The 22,821-nt window shown below is 44.5% G+C and overlaps 1 protein-coding gene across 3 annotated transcripts in view; it reads right to left on the bottom strand.

Moving 5' to 3' along the window:
• The window catches only part of fancd2 (FA complementation group D2), a 107,231-nt gene that overhangs the window by 52,463 nt on the left and 31,947 nt on the right, over window positions 1-22,821 (bottom strand). For all 3 annotated transcript variants that reach the window (XM_070895580.1, XM_070895582.1, XM_070895581.1), the window contains exons 15-23: window positions 22,246-22,380; window positions 18,041-18,172; window positions 14,509-14,616; window positions 14,186-14,295; window positions 8,583-8,643; window positions 5,461-5,580; window positions 4,000-4,073; window positions 2,301-2,447; window positions 2,081-2,181 (exon numbers count right to left, since the gene is read on the bottom strand). In XM_070895580.1, coding sequence (XP_070751681.1) covers window positions 2,081-2,181; window positions 2,301-2,447; window positions 4,000-4,073; window positions 5,461-5,580; window positions 8,583-8,643; window positions 14,186-14,295; window positions 14,509-14,616; window positions 18,041-18,172; window positions 22,246-22,380 — 988 coding nt within the window. The remainder of the gene's footprint in view (window positions 1-2,080; window positions 2,182-2,300; window positions 2,448-3,999; window positions 4,074-5,460; window positions 5,581-8,582; window positions 8,644-14,185; window positions 14,296-14,508; window positions 14,617-18,040; window positions 18,173-22,245; window positions 22,381-22,821) is intronic.

The following is a 22,821-nucleotide window of genomic DNA, read 5'->3' as shown; positions in this document are numbered from 1 at the left end:
TATTTATTGCCCAATGCCCTTAGAATTTAAATTTAACAAGATTTCATACCTTCAGAAGAGGGAGGAGGAAATAAATAAAAGGGGAGTTTTAAAAAAATACATTTTTGACCTTCACACTTGTGAATTACAGATTTCTATTCATTGGCAAATCTAACAATTGGGGATAATTGGACTTGAAAAAAAAATACTGGACCCTTAATTTGACAAGTGTCAAACGTTGTACTGTGCAACACAAATTTAATCAGTGTTACAATACTGCAGTAATAGGTTTTACCACTAGAGAACCCCCTTGAGCCACTTTGAAGTTCTGTCAAGTTGCACATCAGATGGTCCTTGCTCTACAAATATTTTTAAACCTAGTCCGTACTGGTTTATTTTTCTGCACTCACCTTCCACTCTTCGTATACCGGACTTGCCCTCGCCCCTCGCTCTCTGGTCCTGCGCTGTGGAACTCTCCATCCAGTTCCTTGCCTCTCTACTCTCAAACACCTACTCAAAAGCCCTGCTCTTTAACCTGCCTCTGCTTCCCCATCTTAGGAACATAGGAACAGGAGTAGGCCATTCAGCCCCTCAAGCCTGTTCCTCCATTCAATGAGATCATGGCTGATCTGCGGCCTAACTTCATACACCCGCCTTAGGCCCATAACCCTGAATACCTTTGGTTAACAAAAAGATATCAATCTCTGATTAACAACTGATTTAGCATCAATTGCAAGAGAGATTTCCAAACTTTATCACCCTTTGTGTGTAGAAGTGTTTCCTAATTTCATTCCTGAAAGGTCTGGCTCTGATTTTTACACTATGCCCCCTAGTCCTAGACTCCCCAACCAGCAGAAATAGTTACTCTCTATCTACCCTATCTGTTCCCCTTAATATCCTAGCATCTCCATTCCCTTCCTTTTTCCCTGACCTCAACATTCACGATATGCTATTCCTCCTGATTGTAAAGACATGCAAAGAACGCGATAGAAATGCAAATTGTTCTTGGATTGGAGCAAGGTCAGCACCCACGATTAGCAGGTCCCAGCAATGGAATTACTTCCCCATACGGTGTTGCAATGTATTGGAGCTCTGATGGGCTGCGTTACGTAGAGACATGACATAGGTCTGTCTCTGCAATTCTCAATTAATGTTTTTCTAACCATAGATGTCCTATCACGATAGGTACTAAGCAGTGACCACGGAAGGAGAAAAAAAGATTTGGGGGTCAGGGAGGGAAGTGAGCTGTCCTGGACCACTCTAGCATTCCTCCAGTGTTAGAGTGAAATAGAAACAGAAAATGCTGGAAATACTCAGCAGATCAGGTAGCATCTATGGAGAGAGAAACAGAGTTAATGTTTCAGGTCAGTGACCTTCCGTCAGAACTGGAAAAAGTTAGAGGTGTAACAGGTTTTAAGCAAGTACAGCAGCAGGGAAAGGGGGGGGGGGGGGGGGGAACACAAGAACATAAGAATTCGGAGCAGGAGTGGCCATACAGCCCCAAGGGCCTGCTCCGCCATCCAATAAGATCATGGCTAATGGGAAAGGGAGGAAAGAACAAAAGGGAAGGTCTGTCGTGAGGCAACCATCATCCCGTTTGTCTTTTAATCACTCCTGCCTTCCATCCTATCACGGACATTCCCTTTTGTTCTTTCCTCCCCTCCTCTCCTCTCCCTGCCTCTGCACTTGCTTTGAACCTGTTATATTCACTACCTTTTCCCAGTTCTGACGAAAGGTCAGCGGCCTGAAACGTTAACTCTGTTTCTCTCTCCACAGATGCTGCCGGACCTGCTGAATATTTCCAGCATTTTCTGTTTTTATTTCAGACTTCCAGCATCCACAGAATTTTCCTTTTGTCTTGAGTTAGAATGATAGTGGCAAGTAGCCCATTACCCAGAAATACATTTATGGGCAGCTACTATTTACAAAAAAAATACCTGAATCACATTCATTGCAAAATTAGCTGAGATACCACATGGCAGGAAACTACGAGCCATCTGGGCAAAAAAAACAACTTCAGCTAAAATCAAGTATGATTTTCTTTTCAAACTTGACCCTTTTTCTATTCAAACTCAACAGCATTGAGCACCTTAGAACCTACCTAACAAAGCATCGATCTCCTCCAAGTTTCCATTGTGCTGTACCTCTTCACAGAATCTCAGCAGACGGAAAAAGGAAGCGAGACTCACAGGAGAAATACGCCTAAAAATTACAAAGAAAAACCATTTCGCTCTTTACTATGTTTTTGTTGTCCATTGTTTTAGGATGAAATTCTTGTTGAAGCAACAAAGACATTGTAACTAAAGACTAATTCTTCTTACTTTTTGGTCCCTTGTTTGCCAGGTGCTCTTTCAAATCCAGTGCTAATCATGCTGTTGGACAGCAACGGTAGAAGGTTGATAACAATCCCACCTTCACTCTCCTCATCATCCAGGTTATACATGGACTTCAGTGGCAGCAGATATTTACTGAAAGAATCCAACAGCATGTGCATTAACAGCTATGTGTGGCTCACAGAACTGCACAAAGGGAGAAACCATGATACTGAATTAAAACACTGGCACTTTCACTTCTGTGTTCAAACCCAGACCTGACTGATAGATCAGTCTGTAAGGGACCTGCATGAAATGAGTTTAGGCAGTCTCAATCCAGCTTCCAATAGACAAGGACCCATACTCCAAAAGCAACCCTAATTCAGCATTAATTGGAAATAACGCTCAGAGAGTGACCACTTGATAGTTGGTGCGGTAACTGGACACCTGTCATACTGGAGTGCTCTTCTAAAGTTGGAGCTGAGGAATGTTGTTGGGGGAAGGTTGTGGGTGCTTCACTCTCCATTTAACCACACTATATCTGATCTAGGAGTGTTGCATGATGATGTCCCATCACCAGCATCCCTTACCTTAACGAGAACAAATTCACAAAAAAAAAGTTATTATAGGGGGAAAAATAACAGAACTGAACTGTAGTTTAGATTACCCACAAAAGCACTGCTTTGCATTCTTCCCCTATTACCATTTCTCTCCCGTGAGGAACATACAGTCTATGCTCAAGTGGCATACAATACAGGCTGTGCTACGACAGGCATGGTTGACATCTGCCAATGTACTTTTGAGCAAATTAATTTTTAGTGGCGACAATGGGTGTTACAATTTCACATTATTATAGAACCATTTCTTTTTCAAGCTCTATAGAAGCTGTTTCCATAAGCAGACCATGTCTCCTACCATCCATAACCTGTATCCGTCCAAAAATTTGCTCTTGCAAAAGTTTTGAGACCTGCAGGCTTGACACTTATCCTATTAGCAATAATCTGCATACTGGAATAACGGTATGATTGCTTTAGGGATAAATGTCCCACTGGACTCAAATATAACTTTGGCCATACATTAAGCAGCAATAATACCAGGACGCGACTGCTGCCAACGAACCGGAAATAGTTGTGCTTGCGCAGTTCCAGTGTTTTTTTTTTGTTTGTTGTTGCTGGACTTCCCAAAATGAGGAATAAAGAAGCGGATTTGGAGAATTCTGTTAGAACTGTTCATTTTAAATAAAATTGGAAGTGAGAGATCCAATGAACTGTGACAGACGGGTATGGAGCTTCGTTGTAAATTCAAAGGAAAGATGGGAAATAAATGTATTGAAACCTGACTGAATGAACATTTTGTGAGAATGTAAATTATCTGTGTAATCCTATTCCAACCATCAGAAGCAGTGCCACAAATGCAGAACTGGAGTTGGTGGGAAAGGAGACAATGATTAGAACTGAATGATGAGCGGATATTTCAGATATTTAATGATCTGCCAGGATTTATTCCTGTGACACTGTGTAAGTAACCACACCGAGCATTAGGTGAAAACAAAAGCAAATTACAGTGGATGCTGGAGATCCTCTGTCAGTTGTGGCGAACGTTATTTTTAAAACTTGCGACCTGACAGTTATGCGCAGAATGCTTCCGCACAGCTTCTGGTTCGTTGGCAGGAGTCACTCCGCAATACCAAATGCTTTTCGTAGCTTACCCATATGTTTCTGGCAGTAGATCTACAACAAAGTCCTCTTGAAAATCATCAAGTACACTTCTTCCAATCAACTCCTAGTAAATGAACAAAAGGAGAAAGGTGCTGACTTAAATGTTGAATATTTTGTTCCTGCACATCTATGCCATTTTATTTTTAAAAGGAAGTGTATTATGAAGACATACCTACTATGGCACAACTCTCAGAGTAGCAGGACACAATTTCACACTTGTGAATCTCCAATCTCACTTGTGCCAATGCTGTATTTTATGGCAATTCCCTCCAACCTTGCTCATTTTATGTAATTATACACACACACCTGTGGGGCATTTTTCTGGTTGTTGCCAAGGGTAAATCTCCACCTGCGTAGAGATATTTTTCTATGATTCTTGGGTCTTCTTACACCATATACAATCCTGAACAGAGGGCCGGCGCACAATTTCCATCCTCGGTCTCGAAGACTACTCCGAATTTAGAGCTGTGCTCGAATGCCCAGTGACTTCTCCCGCTCCATCATAAAGTGCACAAATCCACAACCTCTACCGCCAAGAAGGACAAGGGGAGCAGGTGCATGGGAACATCACAACCTTCAAGTTCCCTTCCACGTCACACACCATCGTGACTTGGAAATACATCACCGTTCCTTCATCGTCGCTAAGTCAAAATCCTGGAACTCCCTCCCCAACAGCACTATGGGAATACCGTCACCACCCGGACTACAGAGGTTCAAGAAGGCTTTTTAATTGTTGTTTCTGCATAAGATCCTAAGAAATAGGAACAGGAGTAGGCCATATGGCCCCTCGAGCCTACTCCGCCATTTAATACAAGCATGGCTGATCCAATCATGGACTCGGATCCACTTCCCTGCCCGCTCCCCATAACCTTTCTAGCTCTGTTCAGCTAGTGGCTCACCACCACCTTCTCAAGGGCAATTAGGGATGGGCAATAAATGTTGGCCTTGCCGGCGACACCCAGATCTTATGAACCAATTAAATGCTAAAACAAATGGCAATGTATAATTAAATTATACAACAAGCAACCCATGGTGGTATGGGGCCAGAAACACTGAGCACTCGTCGGTGACTAGCAGACTCGAGAACAGCATTACAGTGGCAGAATAAGCAGCAAATGGAGGGAAGAGCTACCAGTGTCTCATGTTTGTAGTGGTGGCGATGTGAGGTTGGTACTTGACACTCACATCCTGCTGTTCCCACTGCCGCTTCCGGTCAGATATTCACCATTTAGCCATCCAAGTCACAGCGGTGATGTCCCAAGGTGCGCATTGCAGTAACTGTTATGACCACTCTAGGTTTGGTTTTGCAAATTGATTGGATCAATCAGAAATCAAATAGAAATCCATATAGACACAAAACTTTTTTGATGGGCAAGAGCGAAAGATAGATTTGAGGACGGAAAGTGTGAATAGTTAATTGGTGATTGAATAAATGCTAATGGGTACTTTACCTGCACTTGTGGATCCAGATTTCCTTTCTGCACCAAGTTAGCCAACTCATCATAGTAGAGAGCAGCAGCCTCGGGAGAATGCTCACTGCAGGTACGCACCAGTTCAAGTAGGGCTGTGGCCTTAAGATATATATAAATTGTTACAGAAATTAGTGCAATGACAAAACCAAACTGACTATCTTCTTGCTGGTCTTCGTAAAAGTCACGTGCATAATAGATAAGAAGGAACAACAAAACAAGAACACAGCCTTGTTCTGATAGCATCTTGGACTGCAAGATTCAGAGATAACATGCTGAACAGAGCTAGAAACCACAATTAAGCAGCCTACAACCTCAGTCAAAGATCAGACCACATCTTTGGAATGACTTATTTCACAGTGCTTTTTTGGAAATAAAATCTATTTTACTGACCAAACCTTTTGCTAATCGGTCTCAGCTTGATTCAATTAGTAGCCTCCCCACCTCTGAGTCAGAAGGTTGAGACTTCCACTCGAGGACTTGAGCACATAATCTGAGCAGTACTGAGGGAGCGCTACATTGTCAGAGATGCAGTCCTTCAGGTGAGATGTTAAAAAACTAAGGCGCTGTCTGTATGTTCCAGTGGTTTGAATAAGGGGGCAGAGGGCTCCCACAGTGTCCCAATGTATTACCCCATAACAGTGACTATTTCAGAGCAATTTATTAAAACATGAAATGTCTGAGAGATGTTTGAGAGATGCAAGATGCATTGTAAGTGAAAATTATTTTTCCTTTCTAATAGCCAATTACATTATTTTGGAATCAGGACACCAGAGCATTAGACTATCCCAGTAAGTATTCAATAATAATGCTGCTAAAAATGGACTATGATGTAAAATGTTAAATGGTAAGCATTTCATAGCTACGTTTCATTACTAAAGTGTCTGTTTCACAAAAGTATATAGGACTAGAGTTTCCTTAAAATCCACCACCGCTGGACTGCCGTCCAAAAAAACGCTAAGACTAAATTAATGCGCCGAAAAATTGCACAAAAAAAAAGGAAAATGGGTCTTACACGCACATTCCTGGCAGAAAACACGATCCTGGGCAAATTAGGCGGTACTTACTCAAATTTAGTCCGAAGCTGCGGGTTGGGGTGAAAACACACAAAAAATATTTTTTCCAAAAAACAAAAATTAAAAAAAAAATCAGAAAACATTCTCAGGACCCTTTTCTACTTAATCGCTGTAAAATAATTTTAAAAGAATTATAAAAAAACACTTCAACTTAGCTTTTTTTGCAGGGCTACTTACCTACCGCCCAGCTCCAGCTGCTTTCTCGTGGGTGTTTTTTTTCTACTCGCCTACGGGTCACCGCTGAGACCAAACTTGGGCGGTAGTGGTTTTTTCGCCGGTTCATGCCAGCGGTCCACTCCCCGGCAGTATTTCAAAACTGCCGGAGGAACTCTGTGGAAACTTGTGAAAATTCTCGCCGGGTGGTTTTCCGCCAAAAACGAGCAGTACCGCCGAAAGACCCGGCGGAAATGGATTGGAAATTCTAGCCCTAATACTTCCTTTACTTTCCATGTTATACATTTAAAATTTTTTTTTAAATTAAACTGAATTGACAAATCCTGTTGATTCAATAACGTTTCGGGTCTTTGTCGAGCAACATCAACAAGTGCTCATTATAGACACCACAGCAGTTAATAAATGAAAAATGTGGAAGAGAAAATATCTCTCTCAACACTACGGGCCCAAAGTTTTCCCAGGAGTTGCTCCGTTTTTTTTTTGGAGCAACTAGATTTTTTTTTAAGTATTTTAAAAATCGCAATTCTGCTCATTTAATTTGCTCCAGTGTAAGTGAGTTAGTTAGGTTTTCTTTTTGAAAAAAAAACTAAACCAAAAGGGAACGTTACCAGCCACACGCCTGTTTTGGCCATTTAAGCAAGTTTAGACAGCTAAAAGTTACTCCAAACTAACTTAGGCCAGCGTATGTGGCCACACAGAAAAACCTTGCGGTGAGTTAAGAAATCAGCGCAGGTAGCCAGAGATAGGTGGAGGTGGTGGGGGTGGGGGGCGGGGGGGAGTGAGAGGACCTTGCAAAGCACTAAACACCTTCACAACAACATTAAAGAAGTATAAGTACATTTAAAGCACCAAGCACTAAATAAAGCACAAAAATAAGCATTCAATAATAAAAAATACAAGGAAGCTGAGAGGACCTGCACCTAGCACCAAGACTTTCAAAGCACTAAACAAAGCACAAAAAGTAATAAGCAATTAATTAATAAAAAATAGAAGGAACCCTGCACCTAAAGCACCAAGACCAAAGTAATAAGCAATCAATCAATCAATAACAAATAAAAACAAATTAACCTTGTCCAAACTACTCCTACATAGTTCCTTTCAGTACCTTCAATAGCATTCTTTTGCTGGCTCCTACTTTATTCTAACCAATGGCATATAAATACTCAGCACAATGTATAGATCAAGTGCAGTGCACTTACTCCATTCATTGCGTGGCCTTGTGAACATTGCCAGCATGATTTGTCTCAATGCTTCCCATTTGTTTCAGACATTGGACACCGAACCTAACCCAATCTACTTCTTCTAAACTGATTCCCTTGTGGAAAACATCAGCATACTAACCAGCTGCAGGGTTTCACTGACAACCTGTTGGGGTTCTAGTTCTCGCAGACTTCCTTTTACTGGTATGGCTGGATAAGGCAGCAGGCCGCCGATGAGGGAGCCCATTTGGCCAGGGCAAGAGGCGGGGTGCTTCAGGCCCCTCCCACACAGCCTGCAGAGCACACGCAGAGATTGTGGGGGCGAGGAGCTACTGCACATGCACGCACCCTCCAGCGCCGGGATCTGGCTCCGCCTCCCACTGCTTGTGCTGCGCCACGCCAAGGCCTGCGATGTTCCAAAGAGCGGGGAGAACACCGAGGTAAGTTTTCGGCACCGTTTTTCATCTACAAAGTCGGCGCACGTCTTTAACCGGAGCAAACTTGGGCCCTATGAGCCAAGTTACTTTGGACTACTCTCGTATACCATGTAGCAGATATCCGAGCATAGTAGGCTGGCCAATGCTTTCAGCCAAGCAACTTTATGCAACTCCAAAGAGGGCGGAGGAAGTAATTCTAAATTATAAAAAGGTCGTACCTGTCTGAATGATTCCTTGCTCATGGATGGCAAATCTGATGAAGACGATTCAATTTTACTTCTGGAAAAGAAGCACCATTCAGGAATTTAGATATTGAGCTTAGGCTTAAATCTAGCTCCATGGATAACAATATTTTACCATATTCTTGCAGGCTGAAATTATATAAAGTTTGCACACAATAGTATTAGGCAGCCCCTCGTAACAAGGATGACCCTTTTCCACACCAAAAAGGGATGAGTTCACAGGTGCTTCAATGAGGGATCTGACATTCTAGGTCCCGAACTACATATTGAAGGGTGAAAGATGCCTGTGCGTGGATTTTTTAAAACTTGTGGTGGCCGTTGCACACATAGAAAATAGAAAGATAGAAATTTACAGCGCAGAAGGAGGCCATTTTGGCCCATCGTGTCCGCGCCAGCCAACAAAGAGCCACAAGCCCTTGGTCAGCAGCCCTAAAGGTTACATATAAACCTATGAACAATGACGGAAAAGCAAAGGGCACCCAACCCAACCAGTCCGCCTCACACAACTGCGACACCCCTTATACTGAAACATTCTATACTCCACCTCAACCGGAGCCATGTGATCTCCTGGGAGAGGCAAAAACCAATAAAAACCCAGGCCAATTTAGAGAGAAAAAATCTGGGAAAATTCTTCTCCGACCCATCCAGGCGATCAAAACTAGTCCAGGAGATCACCCTGGTGGTATTCTATGCCCTGCAGTACTTACCATTATATCTGCGCCGTCCAACAAAAGGTCATTCAGTCTAATCCCAATTACCAGCTCTAGGTCCGTAATCCTGCAGGCTACTGCACTTTAAGTGCCCATCCAACTATCTCTTAAAAGTAGGGAGGGTTTCTGCATCCACCACTCTTCCAGGCAGCGAGTTTCAGATCCCCACAACCCTCTGCGTAAAGAAGCCCCCCTCAAATCCCCTCTAAACCTCCCACCAACCACCTTAAAACGATGTCCCCTCGTAATAGACCCCTCCACCAATGGAAATAGACCCTTACTATCCACTTTGTCCAGGCCCCTCAATATTTTGTACACCTCAATGAGGTCTCCTCTCAACCTCCTCTGTTCCAATAAGAACAAACCCAGCCTATCCAATCTGTCCTCATAACTAAGATTCTCCATTCCAGGAAGCATCCTTGTAAATCTCCTTTGCACCCTCTCTAGTGCAATCACGTTCTTACTATAATACGGTGACCAGAACTGCACGCAATACTCCAGCTGTGGCCTAGCAAAATATTATACAATTTAAGCATAACCTCCCTGCTCTTATATTCTATGCCTTGGCCAATAAAGACAAGCATTCCGTGCACCTTTTTAACCACCTTATCCACCTGGCCTGCTACTTTCAGGCATCTGTGGACAAGCACTCCAAGGTCCCTTTGTTCATTTACACTATTAAGTGGCCTACCGCTTAGTGTGTATACTCTCTCCTTATTAGCCCTCCCAAACTGCATCACCTCAAACTTCTCTGAATTAAATTCCATTTGCCACTGCTCTGCCTACCTGACCAATAGATTGATATCCTCCTGCAGCCCATGATTTTCCTCTTCATTATCAACCACACAGCCAATTTTAGTGTCGTCTGCAAACTTCTTAAATCATACTCCCTATATTCAAATCTAAATCATTGATATATACCACAAAAAGCAAGGAACCCAGTACTGAGCCCTGTTTAACCCCACTGGAAACATCCTTCCTGTCACAAAAACATCCATTACCCTTATCCTTTGCTTCCTACCTCCAAGCCAATTTTGGATCCAACTTGCCACTTTGCCCTATATCCCATGGGCGTTAACCTTCGTGACCAGTCTACCATGTGGGACCTTATCAAAAGCCTTGCTAAAGTCCACCACACAGGCTTGACAGAGCTAGGTCTTGATCCAGAGGCAAGGGTTAACCAAGACAACTGGAGACCAAGCTCTGCTGCACCGACCTAGTGCGCACACATGCTCCTACTATCCATAGGTCGCAGTGTGGGCTAGCCCATGCTGCACCTGGGTCCTCGCCTCTTCTGGGCCCCGAACCCCTCGCCTCTCTTGGGCCCCGATTACGACGCTCCTGGGCCCCGATCTCTCACCGTTCCTCCGCCCCGATCAAAATTGGAGCAGTCAGTAACAGGACATCAATTAGTCTCCTCTTATTTTGGAGACATCAAATATCGACACACTTATTTGAAATATCAAAATATTAACCCTTCAACTAGGCTGGAGTTTATCAGCAGAAACAAATGCCAACTACAGAATGAACACGATTCAGTAGGGATGTGAATAACAGCAGCAATAACAGCAGAATCCAATCCCTGTAGTCACCAGTGAACTCGCTGGTGTCTCAGCAGGACGGATGACCGAGTGCACACAATATTTATCCCTCAATCAACCTCACAAAAACAGATTATCCAGTCATTATCGCATTTCTGTTTGTGGGAACTTGCTGTGCACATATTGTCTGCTGCGTTTCCTACATTGCAACAGTGACTACACTTCAAAAAGTACTTGAATAGCTGTAAAGCACTTTGGGACATCTGGTGGTCATGAAAGGCACTATATAAATACAAGGCTCTTTTTTTCCCTTTATATTGATTACATTGGCATCTGGTGAACAGTGACCATGGGAAGTCTCATCCACTCCGTCAGGGTACGGAACTAGTCGTGCTGTTTTATATGAATGTTCCATTGGTATCAACTGTGCTCCTGATGCGCCATACCAAGGGTCTTGTAATGTCACATTATTATCAGGGTCTCTCTTCCACTTCCAAGTTAACAAAGAAAGAAAGGAGGAACTTGCATTTATATAGTGCCTTTCACAACATCAGCATGTTCCAGAGCATTTTACAGCTATTGACATACTTTTGAACTGAAGTCGCTGTTGTGGCAGAAATGTGCGCACATTAAGATCCAACAAACAGAAATGAGATAATGACCAGAATATCTGTTTTAGTGATGTTAGTTGAGGGATAATTGTTGGGACACTCCCTTACTCTTCTTCAAATAGTGCTATGGGATCTTTTACGTCCACCTGAGAGCAGACAGGGCCTCGGTTTAAAGTCACATCTGAAAGACGGCACCTTCGACAGTGCAGCATTCCCTCAATACTGCACTGGAGTGTGGTCAAGTTCTGGACTGGGACTTGAGCCTGTGGGAACAAGAGTTCTGCACACGAGTTAAAAGTTAAAATAGCTTTCTGATGAGCATGGTTGTAAATTGGCTAAGAGAATTTTAAAGAAAGGATATCTTCATGGGTGAGGTAATAGTAGAATGTGCAAGAGTCATTCAGCCATATCTGAATGTGTCAACTTGATAACTCTGTGTAGGGAGGGGAAGCAGCAATAAATCAATTAGAAGAGCTGAGTGCCTGGTTATTTAGTTTATGTTGTTATTCTGCGGTATTTGTGTGTATCTTCATGATTTGTAGTGATCAAAGGTAAAGTTAGTATAAGAAATGTAAGGAAACATTGTTCTGGAGCTCACAATGGTATCGTGGATAATGTGATTTCTCAAAGTAGCTAGTCCTCACATTGGTTTTGCGAAGTCCTGATGAAATGCATCCCAGGGTATTAAAAGAGATGGCGGAAGTTATAGCAGATGCATTTGTTATAGTCTACCAAAGTTCTCTGGACTCTGGGGAGGTACCAGCGGATTGGAAAGCAGGTAATGTAACGCCTCTGTTTAAAAAAGGAGGCAGACAAAAGGCAGGTAACTATAGGCCGGTTAGTTTAACATCTGTAGTGGGGAAAATGCTTGAAACTATCATTAAGGAAGAAATAGCGGGACATCTAGATAGGAATAGTGCAATCAAGCAGACGCAGCATGGATTCATGAAGGGGAAATCATGTTTAACTAATTTACTGGAATTCTTTGAGGATATAACGAGCATGGTGGATAGAGGTGTACCAATGGATGTGGTGTATTTAGATTTCCAAAAGGCATTCGATAAGGTGCCACACAAAAGGTTACTGCAGAAGATAGAGGTACGCGGAGTCAGAGGAAATGCATTAGCATGGATAGAGAATTGGCTGGCTAACAGAAAGCAGAGAGTCGGGATAAATGGGTCCTTTTCGGGTTGGAAATCGGTGGTTAGTGGTGTGCCACAGGGATCAGTGCTGGGACCACAACTGTTTACAATATACATAGATGACCTGGAAGAGGGGACAGAGTGTAGTGTAACAAAATTTGCAGATGGCACAAGATTAGTGGGAAAGCGGGTTGTGTAGAGGACACAGAGAGGCTGCAAAGAGATTTGGATAGGTTAAGCGAATGGGCTAAGGTTTGGCAGATGGAATACAATGTCAGAAAGTGTGAGGTCATCCACCTTGGGAAAATAAAAAACAGTAAAAGGGAATATTATTTGAATGGGGAGAAATTACAACATGCTCAGGTGCAGAGGGACCTGAGGGTCCTTGTGCATGAATCCCAAAAAGTTAGTTTGCAGGTGCAGCAGGTAATCAGGAAGGCGAATGGAATGTTGGCCTTCATTGCGAGAGGGATGGAGTACAAAAGCAGGGAAGTCCTGCTGCAACTGTATAGGGTATTGGTGAGGCCGCACCTGGAGTACTGCGTGCAGTTTTGGTCACCTTAAAGGAAGGATATACTAGCTTTGGAGGGGGTACAGAGACGATTCACTGGACTGATTCCGGAGATGAGGGGGTTACCTTATGATGATAGATTGAGTAGACTGGGTCTTTACTCGTTGGGAGTTCAGAAGGATGAGGGGTGATCTTATAGAAACATTTAAAATAATGAAAGGGATAGACAAGATAGAGGCAGAGAGGTTGTTTCCACTGGTAGGGGAGACTAGAACTAGGGGGCACAGCCTCAAAATACAGAGGAGCCAATTTAAAACCGAGTTGAGAAGGAATTTCTTCTCCCAGAGGATTGTGAATCTGTGGAATTCTTTGCCCAAGGAAGCAGCTGAGGCTAACTCATTGAATGTATTCAAGTCAGATAGATAGATTTTTAACCAATAAGGGAATTAAGGGTTACAGGGAGCGGGCGGGTAAGTGGAGCTGAGTCCACGGCCAGATCAGCCATGATCTTGTTGAATGGCGGAGCAGGCTCGAGGGGCTAGATGGCCTACACCTGTTCCTAATTCTTATGTTCTTATGAAGTGTGTGTCTCAGTAGCTCTCACACTGGTTTTGTGTAGTTATGAAAAGACTTGTGCGCTCATACTGGTTGTGGATAGTAGGATGTTTCAAGAAAGACCTGATCCGGCATTACTACAACTGAGTGTGTGTGTAGTCTGACGTTTAAAGCAACAAAACAAAAAAGAACGAGAAAGCAGTCCAACAGAGCCCACAACCATCAGGCACTGAGGCGAGAGTGCTTCTACTGATCCACGGCTGCTAAAGGAACACTGGAAGTCTGTGAGGCAATCTGCTGCCTGCTGTCTTGGCGAAGGAAAGCATGTCACACAGGGTGGCTACTGATGGATTCCACTTCAGTTGTCTACTCATTTCCAGGTTTACATCTCTACAAAAATCATGCTCATTGAAAAAAAGCCACCCATCCACTCTTTCAACAGCTTTGCTCTAGCATGTGGCCCCCAGAGTCATTAAAAATTTGATGAGATGAGATGTATGTTACAATACCTGTCATAAGCCATGCAGCCCACCATCATGACTGCCCCAATGATCCCAATGCGCTTGTATTTGGATATTGTACTGGACAGCTGTTTCCTGACAACAATGTGCATATCATCCTGCAGAATAGGACAAGGCAACTGTTAGCAATCCCTGTAGTTAACGTGGAACATTACCGCAGGGGCTAGTTCTTGCAGGTAAAGAAAATACTTGTAATGCATACACAAGTGCATGTTTTAATCAGACCATCCATCCGAACTTGCAGAAGGGCCCTAGAGCACGGGCATGAGAAAACACGGAGTCTTCTGGGAGTTTCAGATTCTCTCCCTTACCTGAATGTGGCTGCCCTCCTGTCCTCTGCTAAAAGCCAATGTGCTGAGTACAAAAAACAGCTTCCTAATCTGCTGGGGAGACAAGCTGTCCATGTAATCCAAGATACCCTGCAAAATAAAATAAAAACTTCCTAAAGATGCAATAAAGATTGCCACAAGAGCCATTTTAAAGCGCTGCTAAGTTAGTTATTGGAGATATGTGGGCTGCGCTCATCATTTCTGTGCATGAAGATGCAATTTAGAAAAGGAAACAGATGCAAGCTCCATCCCTCAAACAAACAGAGCATTAAGCAGTCATAAAATCCCGCCTTTTAAACTACTTCACTCATAGCATTCCAGAGGCAGGTTATAAAACAGGGCTTGTTCCCCTGTTATCATGGTGAAATCAACACCGTCTTAGTAACAAGCAGATAATTTGGAGCGCTTTGGTTAGTTCACTCATTGCATAAAAGGACTGGAGTTAAAACTGATTTAAAATACAATTCGAACGAGCATTTTTTAAAGATTTATTGATTTACAGTGACAGCTGTGGCTCAGTGGGTAGCCATCTCACCGGAGTCAGAAGTTGTGGATTCAAGTCCTACTCCAGAGACTCGAGCTCAAAAATCTAGGCTGACACTCCAGTGCAGTGCTGACGGAGTGCTGCACTGTGAGGTGCCATCTTTCGGATAAGACTGCTCTCTCAGATGGATGTAAAAGATCCCATGGTACAATTTAGAAGATAAGCAGGGGAGTTATCCCCGGTGTCCTGACCAATATTTATCCCTCAATCAACATAACAAAACCAGATTATCTGGTCACTATCACATTGTTGTTTGTGGGAGGTTGCTGTGCGCAAATTGGCTGCAGTGTTTCCCACATTACAACAGTGACTACACTCCAAAAGTACTTCATTGGCTGCAAAGCACTTTGAGACTTCCGACGGTTGTGAAAGGCGCTATATAAACTTAAGTCTTTCTTTTATCAATCAGGAGGTCCCGCGCAGGCCACTCACAAGCTGTTGCCGCTGGAAGATACTGCGCATGCACGGCCACGCAGCAAACTTAAAGGGACCGCACACGAAAAAAAAAATAGAATCACAGAAATTTGCAGCATGGAAGGAGGCCATTTCGGCCCATCGTGTTCACGCTGGCCGATCAAGAGCTATCCAGCCTAATCCTATTTTCCAGCTCTTGGTCCGTAACCCTGTAGGTTATGGCACTTTAAGTCTACATCCAAGTATCTTTTAAATGTGATGAGGGTTTCTGCCTCTACCACCCTTTCAGGCACTGAGTTCAAGACCCCCACCACCCTCTGGGTGAAGAAATTTCCCCTCATATCTCTTAAATCTCCCCCCAATTCATAGAATCATAGAAATTTACAGCACGGAAAGAGGCCATTTCGGCCCGTGCTGGCCAACAAGAGGCTATCCAGACTAATCACACTTTTCAGCCCTAGGTCCGTAACCCTGCAGGTTACGGCACTTCAAGTGCACATCCAAATACTTTTTAAATGTGGTGGGGGTTTCTGCCTCTATCACCCTTTCAGGCAGTGAGTTCCAGACCTCCACAACCCAGTGCGTGAAGAAATTTCTCCTCAAAATCCCTCTAAACCTTCTCCCAATTACTTAAAATTTATGCCCCCTGCTTTGCTGAGCGATATAGGCCCTTCCTATCCGCTCTTATCCAGGCCCCTCATAATTTTATACATCTCAATCAGGTCTCCCCTCAGCTTCCTCTGTTCCAAAGAAATCAGACCCAGCATCTCCAACCTTACCTCAGCCAAAATTCTCCAGCCAAGACAACATTCTTCTAAATCTCCTCTGCATCCTTTCCAATGCAATCACATCTTTCATGTAATGTGATGACCAGAACTGCACGCAGTACTTCAGCTCGTGTTCTCGGCTAATAAACGCAAGTATTCCATATGCCTTCTTAACCACCTTATCCACTTGGCCTGCTACCTTCAGGGACCTACACCCCAGATCCCTTTGTTCCTCTAAACTTTTCAGTGGCGTACCATTTAATGTGTATTCCCTTGCCTTGTTAGACCTCCCCAAATGCATTACCTTACACTTATCTGAATTGAATTCCATTTGCCACTGTTCTGCCCACTTGACCAGTACATTGATATCTTCCTGCAGTCCGCAGCTTTCTTCTTCATTATCAACCACACAGCCTATTTTAGTGTCATCTGCAAACTTCATACCCTCAACATTCAAGTCCAAGTCATTGATATATTCCATAAAAAGAAAGGGACCCAGCACTGAACCCTGAGGAACCCCGCTGGATACCGCTTCCAGTCACAAAAAAAACCATCAGCCATTACCCTTCCTGCCTCAGACAATTTTGGATCCAACTTTGCCCTGGATCACATGAGCTTTTACTTTCATGACCAGTCTGCCATGTGGGACCTTGTCCAAAGATTTGCTAAAATCCATATACACATCATAAACACTGCCCTCATTGACTCTCTGGTTACATCCTCGAAAAATTCAATCAAGTTAGTCAGACACGTCCTTTCCTTAACAAATCCATGCTGACTGTCCTTGATTAATTCAGGTCTTTCCAAATGAAGATTTATCCTGTCTCTCAGGATTTTTTCCAATAACTTTCCCATCACTGAGATTAAGCTGACTGGCCTGTAATTACTCGGTCAATCCCTTTCTCCCTTTTTAAACAAAGGTACAACATTAGCAGCCCTCCAGTCCTCTGGCACCACATCTGTAGCCAGAGAGGACTGAAAAATGATGGTCAGAGCCTCTGCTATTTCCCCTTTTGCTTATCTCAACAGCTTGGGATACATTTCATCCGGGCCTGGGGATTTACCCACTTTTAAAGCTGCTAAGCCCCTTAATACTTCCTCTCATTATGTTTATCTTGTCTAATATTTCACTCCTCCTTCCTCATTGCAAAGTCTACATCGCCCTCTCTTTTGGGAAAACAGATGCAAAGTATTTATTAAGAATAATATCCACGTCTTCTGCCTCCACACACAGATTTCCTTTGTGGTCTCGAATAGGCCCCACTCTTTCTCCAGTTATCCCCTTACTCTTAATGTATTTGTAAATAGAGGGAACATTAGCCAGGACATGAGGAGAACCCCCAGACGCAATTCTTCGAATAGTGCCATGGGATCTTTTACATCGACTCAAGAGGGCAAACAGAGCCTAGGTTCATCATTTCATCCAAAAGATGGCACCTCAGACAGTGCAGCACTCCCTCAGTACTGCACTGAAGTGTCAGTCTGGATTATGTGCTCAAGTCTCTGAAGTGGTCCCACAAACTTCTGACTCAGAGGTCAAAAGCTAACACTGAGCTCAGGCTGATAGTTAAAAGGAAAACCTGGTCTCTGCTATGGCATGTGATACTGGTATACTGAGAATGGAAGACTTTTCCAGCTTTGCCACATTAGGCCAAAAAGAGCAGCCTGCTCCAAAAAAAAAAACGGCGCAAATCACTGGGGAAAATTGAGCCCAAAGACTTTAACGGTTTCTCTTGAAAGTAAAATGCAAAACAAAATTGCTTCTCTATTCAGAATTCCTTCCACTTACCTTCACAAATACAGCATAGACAGCCATTGCAGAAGAGCTGTGAGAGACCAAGTCTGTAAGCACATCGAGCGAGACATCCACCTCGGCAGTGAAACCGCTACAAACATGAGTCACCAGCGCACCAACAACCTCCTGTACAGAGAGACAAATAATCACAATGCATTACAGATTCAAGAATGTGCGATAACTTGAATGTCAGATGTGTAAGATACTGAGCAATTTACAACACTTCTTCACAGTTTGATTCTTCACAGACGTTATGTCATTATATTAAAAATTCCTCACAGCAAAGTGTACTAGATCATTGGTTTCTTAGTAGGTGAAACAATGCAGTGCTGGACTCTTCACCAATGAACCAGACACCTGCCAACTAGCATTACTATATGGCAATGCCAGCAGAAAAACAAGGCCACTTTCCAACTTTGCGAGCTACTTTGTTGCTTTAGTCCTTCAGCTTCCAGTTACGGGAACCATAGTACAGTGATTATGTTACTGGACTAGTAATTCAGAGGCCTGTACTAATCGTCCTGAGACACGAGTTCAAATCTGGAATAAAAAGCTAGCATCAGTAATGGTGACCATGAAACTTCCGGATTGTCATAAATACCTATCTGGTTCAATAAATTCCTTATGCTCAGTGTTCTGTAGATAGCACAGTCTGATCAACGATACCAATCACAGGCTAGAGACAACGGGAAAATGAACTGCATCTAAGCAAGATTTCAAGGGACTGCTTATGATGATGATGATGGTGGTGGTGCAGATCTCTTCTGAATTTCCCGATGTATTACACCCGAAGTGAGATGTAAATCAGGCCCCTGTAGTTTAAAATGACTCAAATGGCCGAGAACATTTCACAGCTTCGTCTCTTGACTGGTTCTTGCTGGTCTCTTGCACTTCTTGGATCTAGTCTGGAGGCGGCAACGGTTGAACAGGTTCCCATTGATTCTATAGTTTAGTTTCACTCCAGCGGGGAGCTTGTTCAAAGTGAGATGAAGCATTGCAGCAAGGAAGATCGAGAAGAGCGTTGGTGCGATGACAGCCCTGCTTGACGCTGGTCTGGACGTGGATTGGGTCTGTGGTGGGTCAGTTGGTCAGGATCACTGCTTGCATGTCATCTTGGAGCAGGCGGAGGATGGAGACAAACTTTTGGGGACAGCCGAAATGGAGGAGAACGCTCCATAGTCCCTCACGTATGACTGTCAAGGGCCTTTGTGGAGGTCAAAGAAGGTCATGTACAAGGGTTGATGCGGTTTCCTGCATTTCTCTTGTAGTCGTCGCGTGGTGAAGATCATGCCCGTTGTACCCCTTAGTGGACGGAAGTCACACTGTGACTCTGGGAGGAGCTCTTCAGCCACAGGGAGAAGACGATTGAGGAGAATTCTTGCGATGACTTTCCCAGTGGCCGACAACACGGGAGATTCCTCTGTAGTTACGCAATCGGACTTGTCCTCTTTTTTGAAGATAGTCACGATTACGGCATCTCTGCGATCTCCTGGCATTCTCTCCTCCTTCCAGATAAGAGAGATGAGGAGGTCATGCATTCGTGCCAATAGTGCTTCATAGACATACTTTAGTGCCTCGACGGGGATTCCATCTGCTCCTGTTGCCTTGTTATTCTTGAGCTGACGGATGGCCCTTTTCCAACTCGTGCAGGACTGGGGTTTTGCTGAAATGGTGACGGGTAGCATGCTGCAGAATGGAGTCGAGGACACTCCCGAAGACAGTCTCGGTTAAGGAGATCTTCAAAGTAATCCTTCCAGCAGGCACTGACTGCCTCGGTGTCCTTAATGAGTGTCTCTCCGTTCTTGGCCAGCAGTGGGGTGGAACCTTGGGTCATAGGGGGTCTTCACTGCGCTGAAGAATCCTCACATGTCGTGGTGGTCTGCCAGCTGCTGAATCTCCTATGCTTTCTCCAGCTTCTTTAGTTCGTAGGTTTTTTGTTGGACCTCGACTTTCAGCCACCTGTAGAGCTGTTTTGCTGCTCCCGAATTGGGTTGCTGCTTTAAGTTCTGAAATGCCTTGCGCTTGCGGCTTATCAGCTCCTGGATCTCCTGGTCGTTGTTGTCAAACCAGTTTTTGTGTTTCCTGGTTGAGTGACCGAGCGTCTCTTCACAGGCGCTGGTTATGGAGGTCGAGGGCAGACCAGGCGCTGTGGACACTCTGCGTCTCAGGATCACCGAGGGTCGCCAGGTTGGCCGTGAGGCGCTGGCTGTATAGGGCTTTCTTAACTGGGTCTTTGAGTACCCTAGTCTTGATTTTCCTGCAGCATTGTTTCTATTGCCGTCGTGTTTTGGGGCTATGTTGATGTTAATGACGGAGCGGATTAGGCGGTGGTCCGTCCAGCAGTCATCAGCTCCTGTCATGGCGCATGTGATGCGCACGTCCTCGCAATCCTTGCTCAGACGAAGACGTAGTCGAGCGGATGCCAGTGCTCGGAGCGAGGGTGTTGCCATAATGTCTTGTACTGGTCCCTCTGATGGAACAAGATGTTGGTGATGACAAGGTTATGTTCTAGGCATTTTGTCAGGAGCAGAATACTGCTCGAGTTGGTTTTCCCTACCCCCTCACGTCTCCCCAGAGGTGTGTGTCCTTACCGACTATGGCGTTGAAGTCGTCGAGGAGGATCAGCTTGTCATCTGTAGGAACTCGGGATAGGGATTGTTTGAGGCTGGAGTAGAATTCCTCTTTAGTCTCATCTGTTGCGTCGAGTGTTGGGGCGTACACGCTGATGACTGTGGCGCACTGGTTCCAGGCTAGGGTGAGCCGGAGTCATGAGACGTTCGCTTATCTCGCAGAGGGAGTCTCTGAGATGGCCCATCAGCTCATTCTTGATGGCAAAGCAAACTCCATGGAGGCAGCGTTCTTCTTCTGGTTTGCCTTTCCAGAAGAAGGTGTAACCACCACCTTGTTGTTTGAGCTGGCCTTCCCCGGTCCACTGGGTCTCATTTAGGGCGGCGATGTCAACGTCGAAGCGTCTGAATTCCCGGGCAACGATAGCAGTGCGACATTCCCTCTGTCGCTGTTGGGGTTGTCCATGAGGGTCCGGGCGTTCCAGGTCCTGAACTTCATTTTGAAGGGTGGAAGATGTCTGCACGTGAGTTCTTTCAACGTGGGGCGGCCGTTGCACACCGGCTACCACACGGGCTTAGCAGAGCAAGGTCTTGGTCCAGTGGCAAGGGGGTCCAAGACGACTAGAGACCAGGCTCTGCTGTATGGGCCTAGATGGTGAGAAATCCGAGGTGTGGAGGGTGAGGGTTAGTGACTTGAGGCAATGCTTCACTTTCCCAGGGATTAGTCCCCGGCTGAGGGCAAACACTGGGGTCCGTTCACATTTTTTTAGCTCCATCCCGCTCCATCTTTGTTTCTCAGTGGGTCGCAGGAGAGAGGGTGGCTGCCACCATAACATGCACCACGTGTCCACCACGATTCCTCCAGCTGTCTTCATCTCCGTATTCGAGTGGGGCCGATGGCCGAAGGGAAGCAGAGGCACCAGCGGGGTCGGGTTTGGCACTGCAGTTAAGTGGGACCAGCGGCCGAAGGGAAGTCGAGAAAAAATAGAGATAAGGGGTTGTTAAAAAAAAAGGAAGGAAAGGGGAAAAAAATATGGGCAGAGGTTAAGGTGTGAAATTGTTGAACTCAATGTTGAGTCCAGAAGGCTGTAAAGTCCCTAAACGAAAGATGAAGTGCTCTTTCTCGAGCTTGCGTTGAGCTTCATTGGAACAGTGCAGGAGGCCGAGGATAGAGAAGTAAGAGTGGAAGTGGAGCTGAGAATTAAAGTGACAGGTGACCGGAAGCTCTGGGTCACGCTTAGGACTGAATGGAGATGTTCTGCAAAGCGGTCACCCAACCTGCATTTGGTCTCCCCAATGTGGAGAAGATCACATCGTGAGCAGCGAATATAATATACTAAACTGAAAGAAGTACAAGGAAATCACTGTTTCACCTGGAAGGAGTGTTTGGGGCCCTGGACAGTGGGAAGGGAGGAGGTAAAAGAGGTGTTGCATCTTCTGCGCTTGCACGGGAAGGTGCCGTGGGAAGGAGAGTGGGTCTGGGGGTTAGCCCTCTAACACTCATTGTCTAAGCTCATACATAACGAATGTTCACTTGGCAAAGATATAAGATGCCTAATGAAACCGTACCCCTAGAAAAAGTCAGCTCTTCACAAGAGGAATGAGACACACACATAGAAGCCCTTCCCTTACCTGCTGACAGTAGGAGTCAAACATCAGAAAGGCCTGTTTATACATCTGACTGCCAAACGACACCACACTCGCATCTGGGGATCTTAGCAGTGTCTGAGCCAAGGACAGTACAGAGGGAAAGTACTCACGAACAACCTGGAAAGAAATAATGGAATGAATGTTTAGTAAAGAATAGAGCTACTTCTGGCTGTAAGGGACTACTGTGGAAAATAATAACGTGTACCACAATATGCTACAAACAAAGCTTTTGGCGAACCTCTTGCCTCCGTCACGAACAGGTTGCAAAATTGGCATTTGGCCTCAGTTGCAAAGAACCACGCTCTCACAAATGGCTGGTCTTGCACCGTAGTAGTACAACTTAAACCTATGTTTTTATTTAAATATTGTTGGCATAGCTAATTTACTGCCAACATAATCAAATTACGAAATGCTGCGAATCATCCAGAGTTGTTAAGAGTTAATATTGAAGCACTGAACGAGAATGTTGAAACACAATAAAAGAAAAGACTTGGATTTATATAGCGCCTTTTACGACCACCGGACATCTCAAAGCGCTTTTCAGCCAATGAAGTACTT

This window comes from Pristiophorus japonicus, chromosome 12 (genome assembly GCF_044704955.1).
Source record: "Pristiophorus japonicus isolate sPriJap1 chromosome 12, sPriJap1.hap1, whole genome shotgun sequence".
In the NCBI taxonomy this organism is placed as follows: domain Eukaryota; kingdom Metazoa; phylum Chordata; class Chondrichthyes; family Pristiophoridae; genus Pristiophorus; species Pristiophorus japonicus.
Note: the sequence above shows the minus strand (reverse complement) of the source record. Positions and strands in the feature narration are given on the sequence as shown.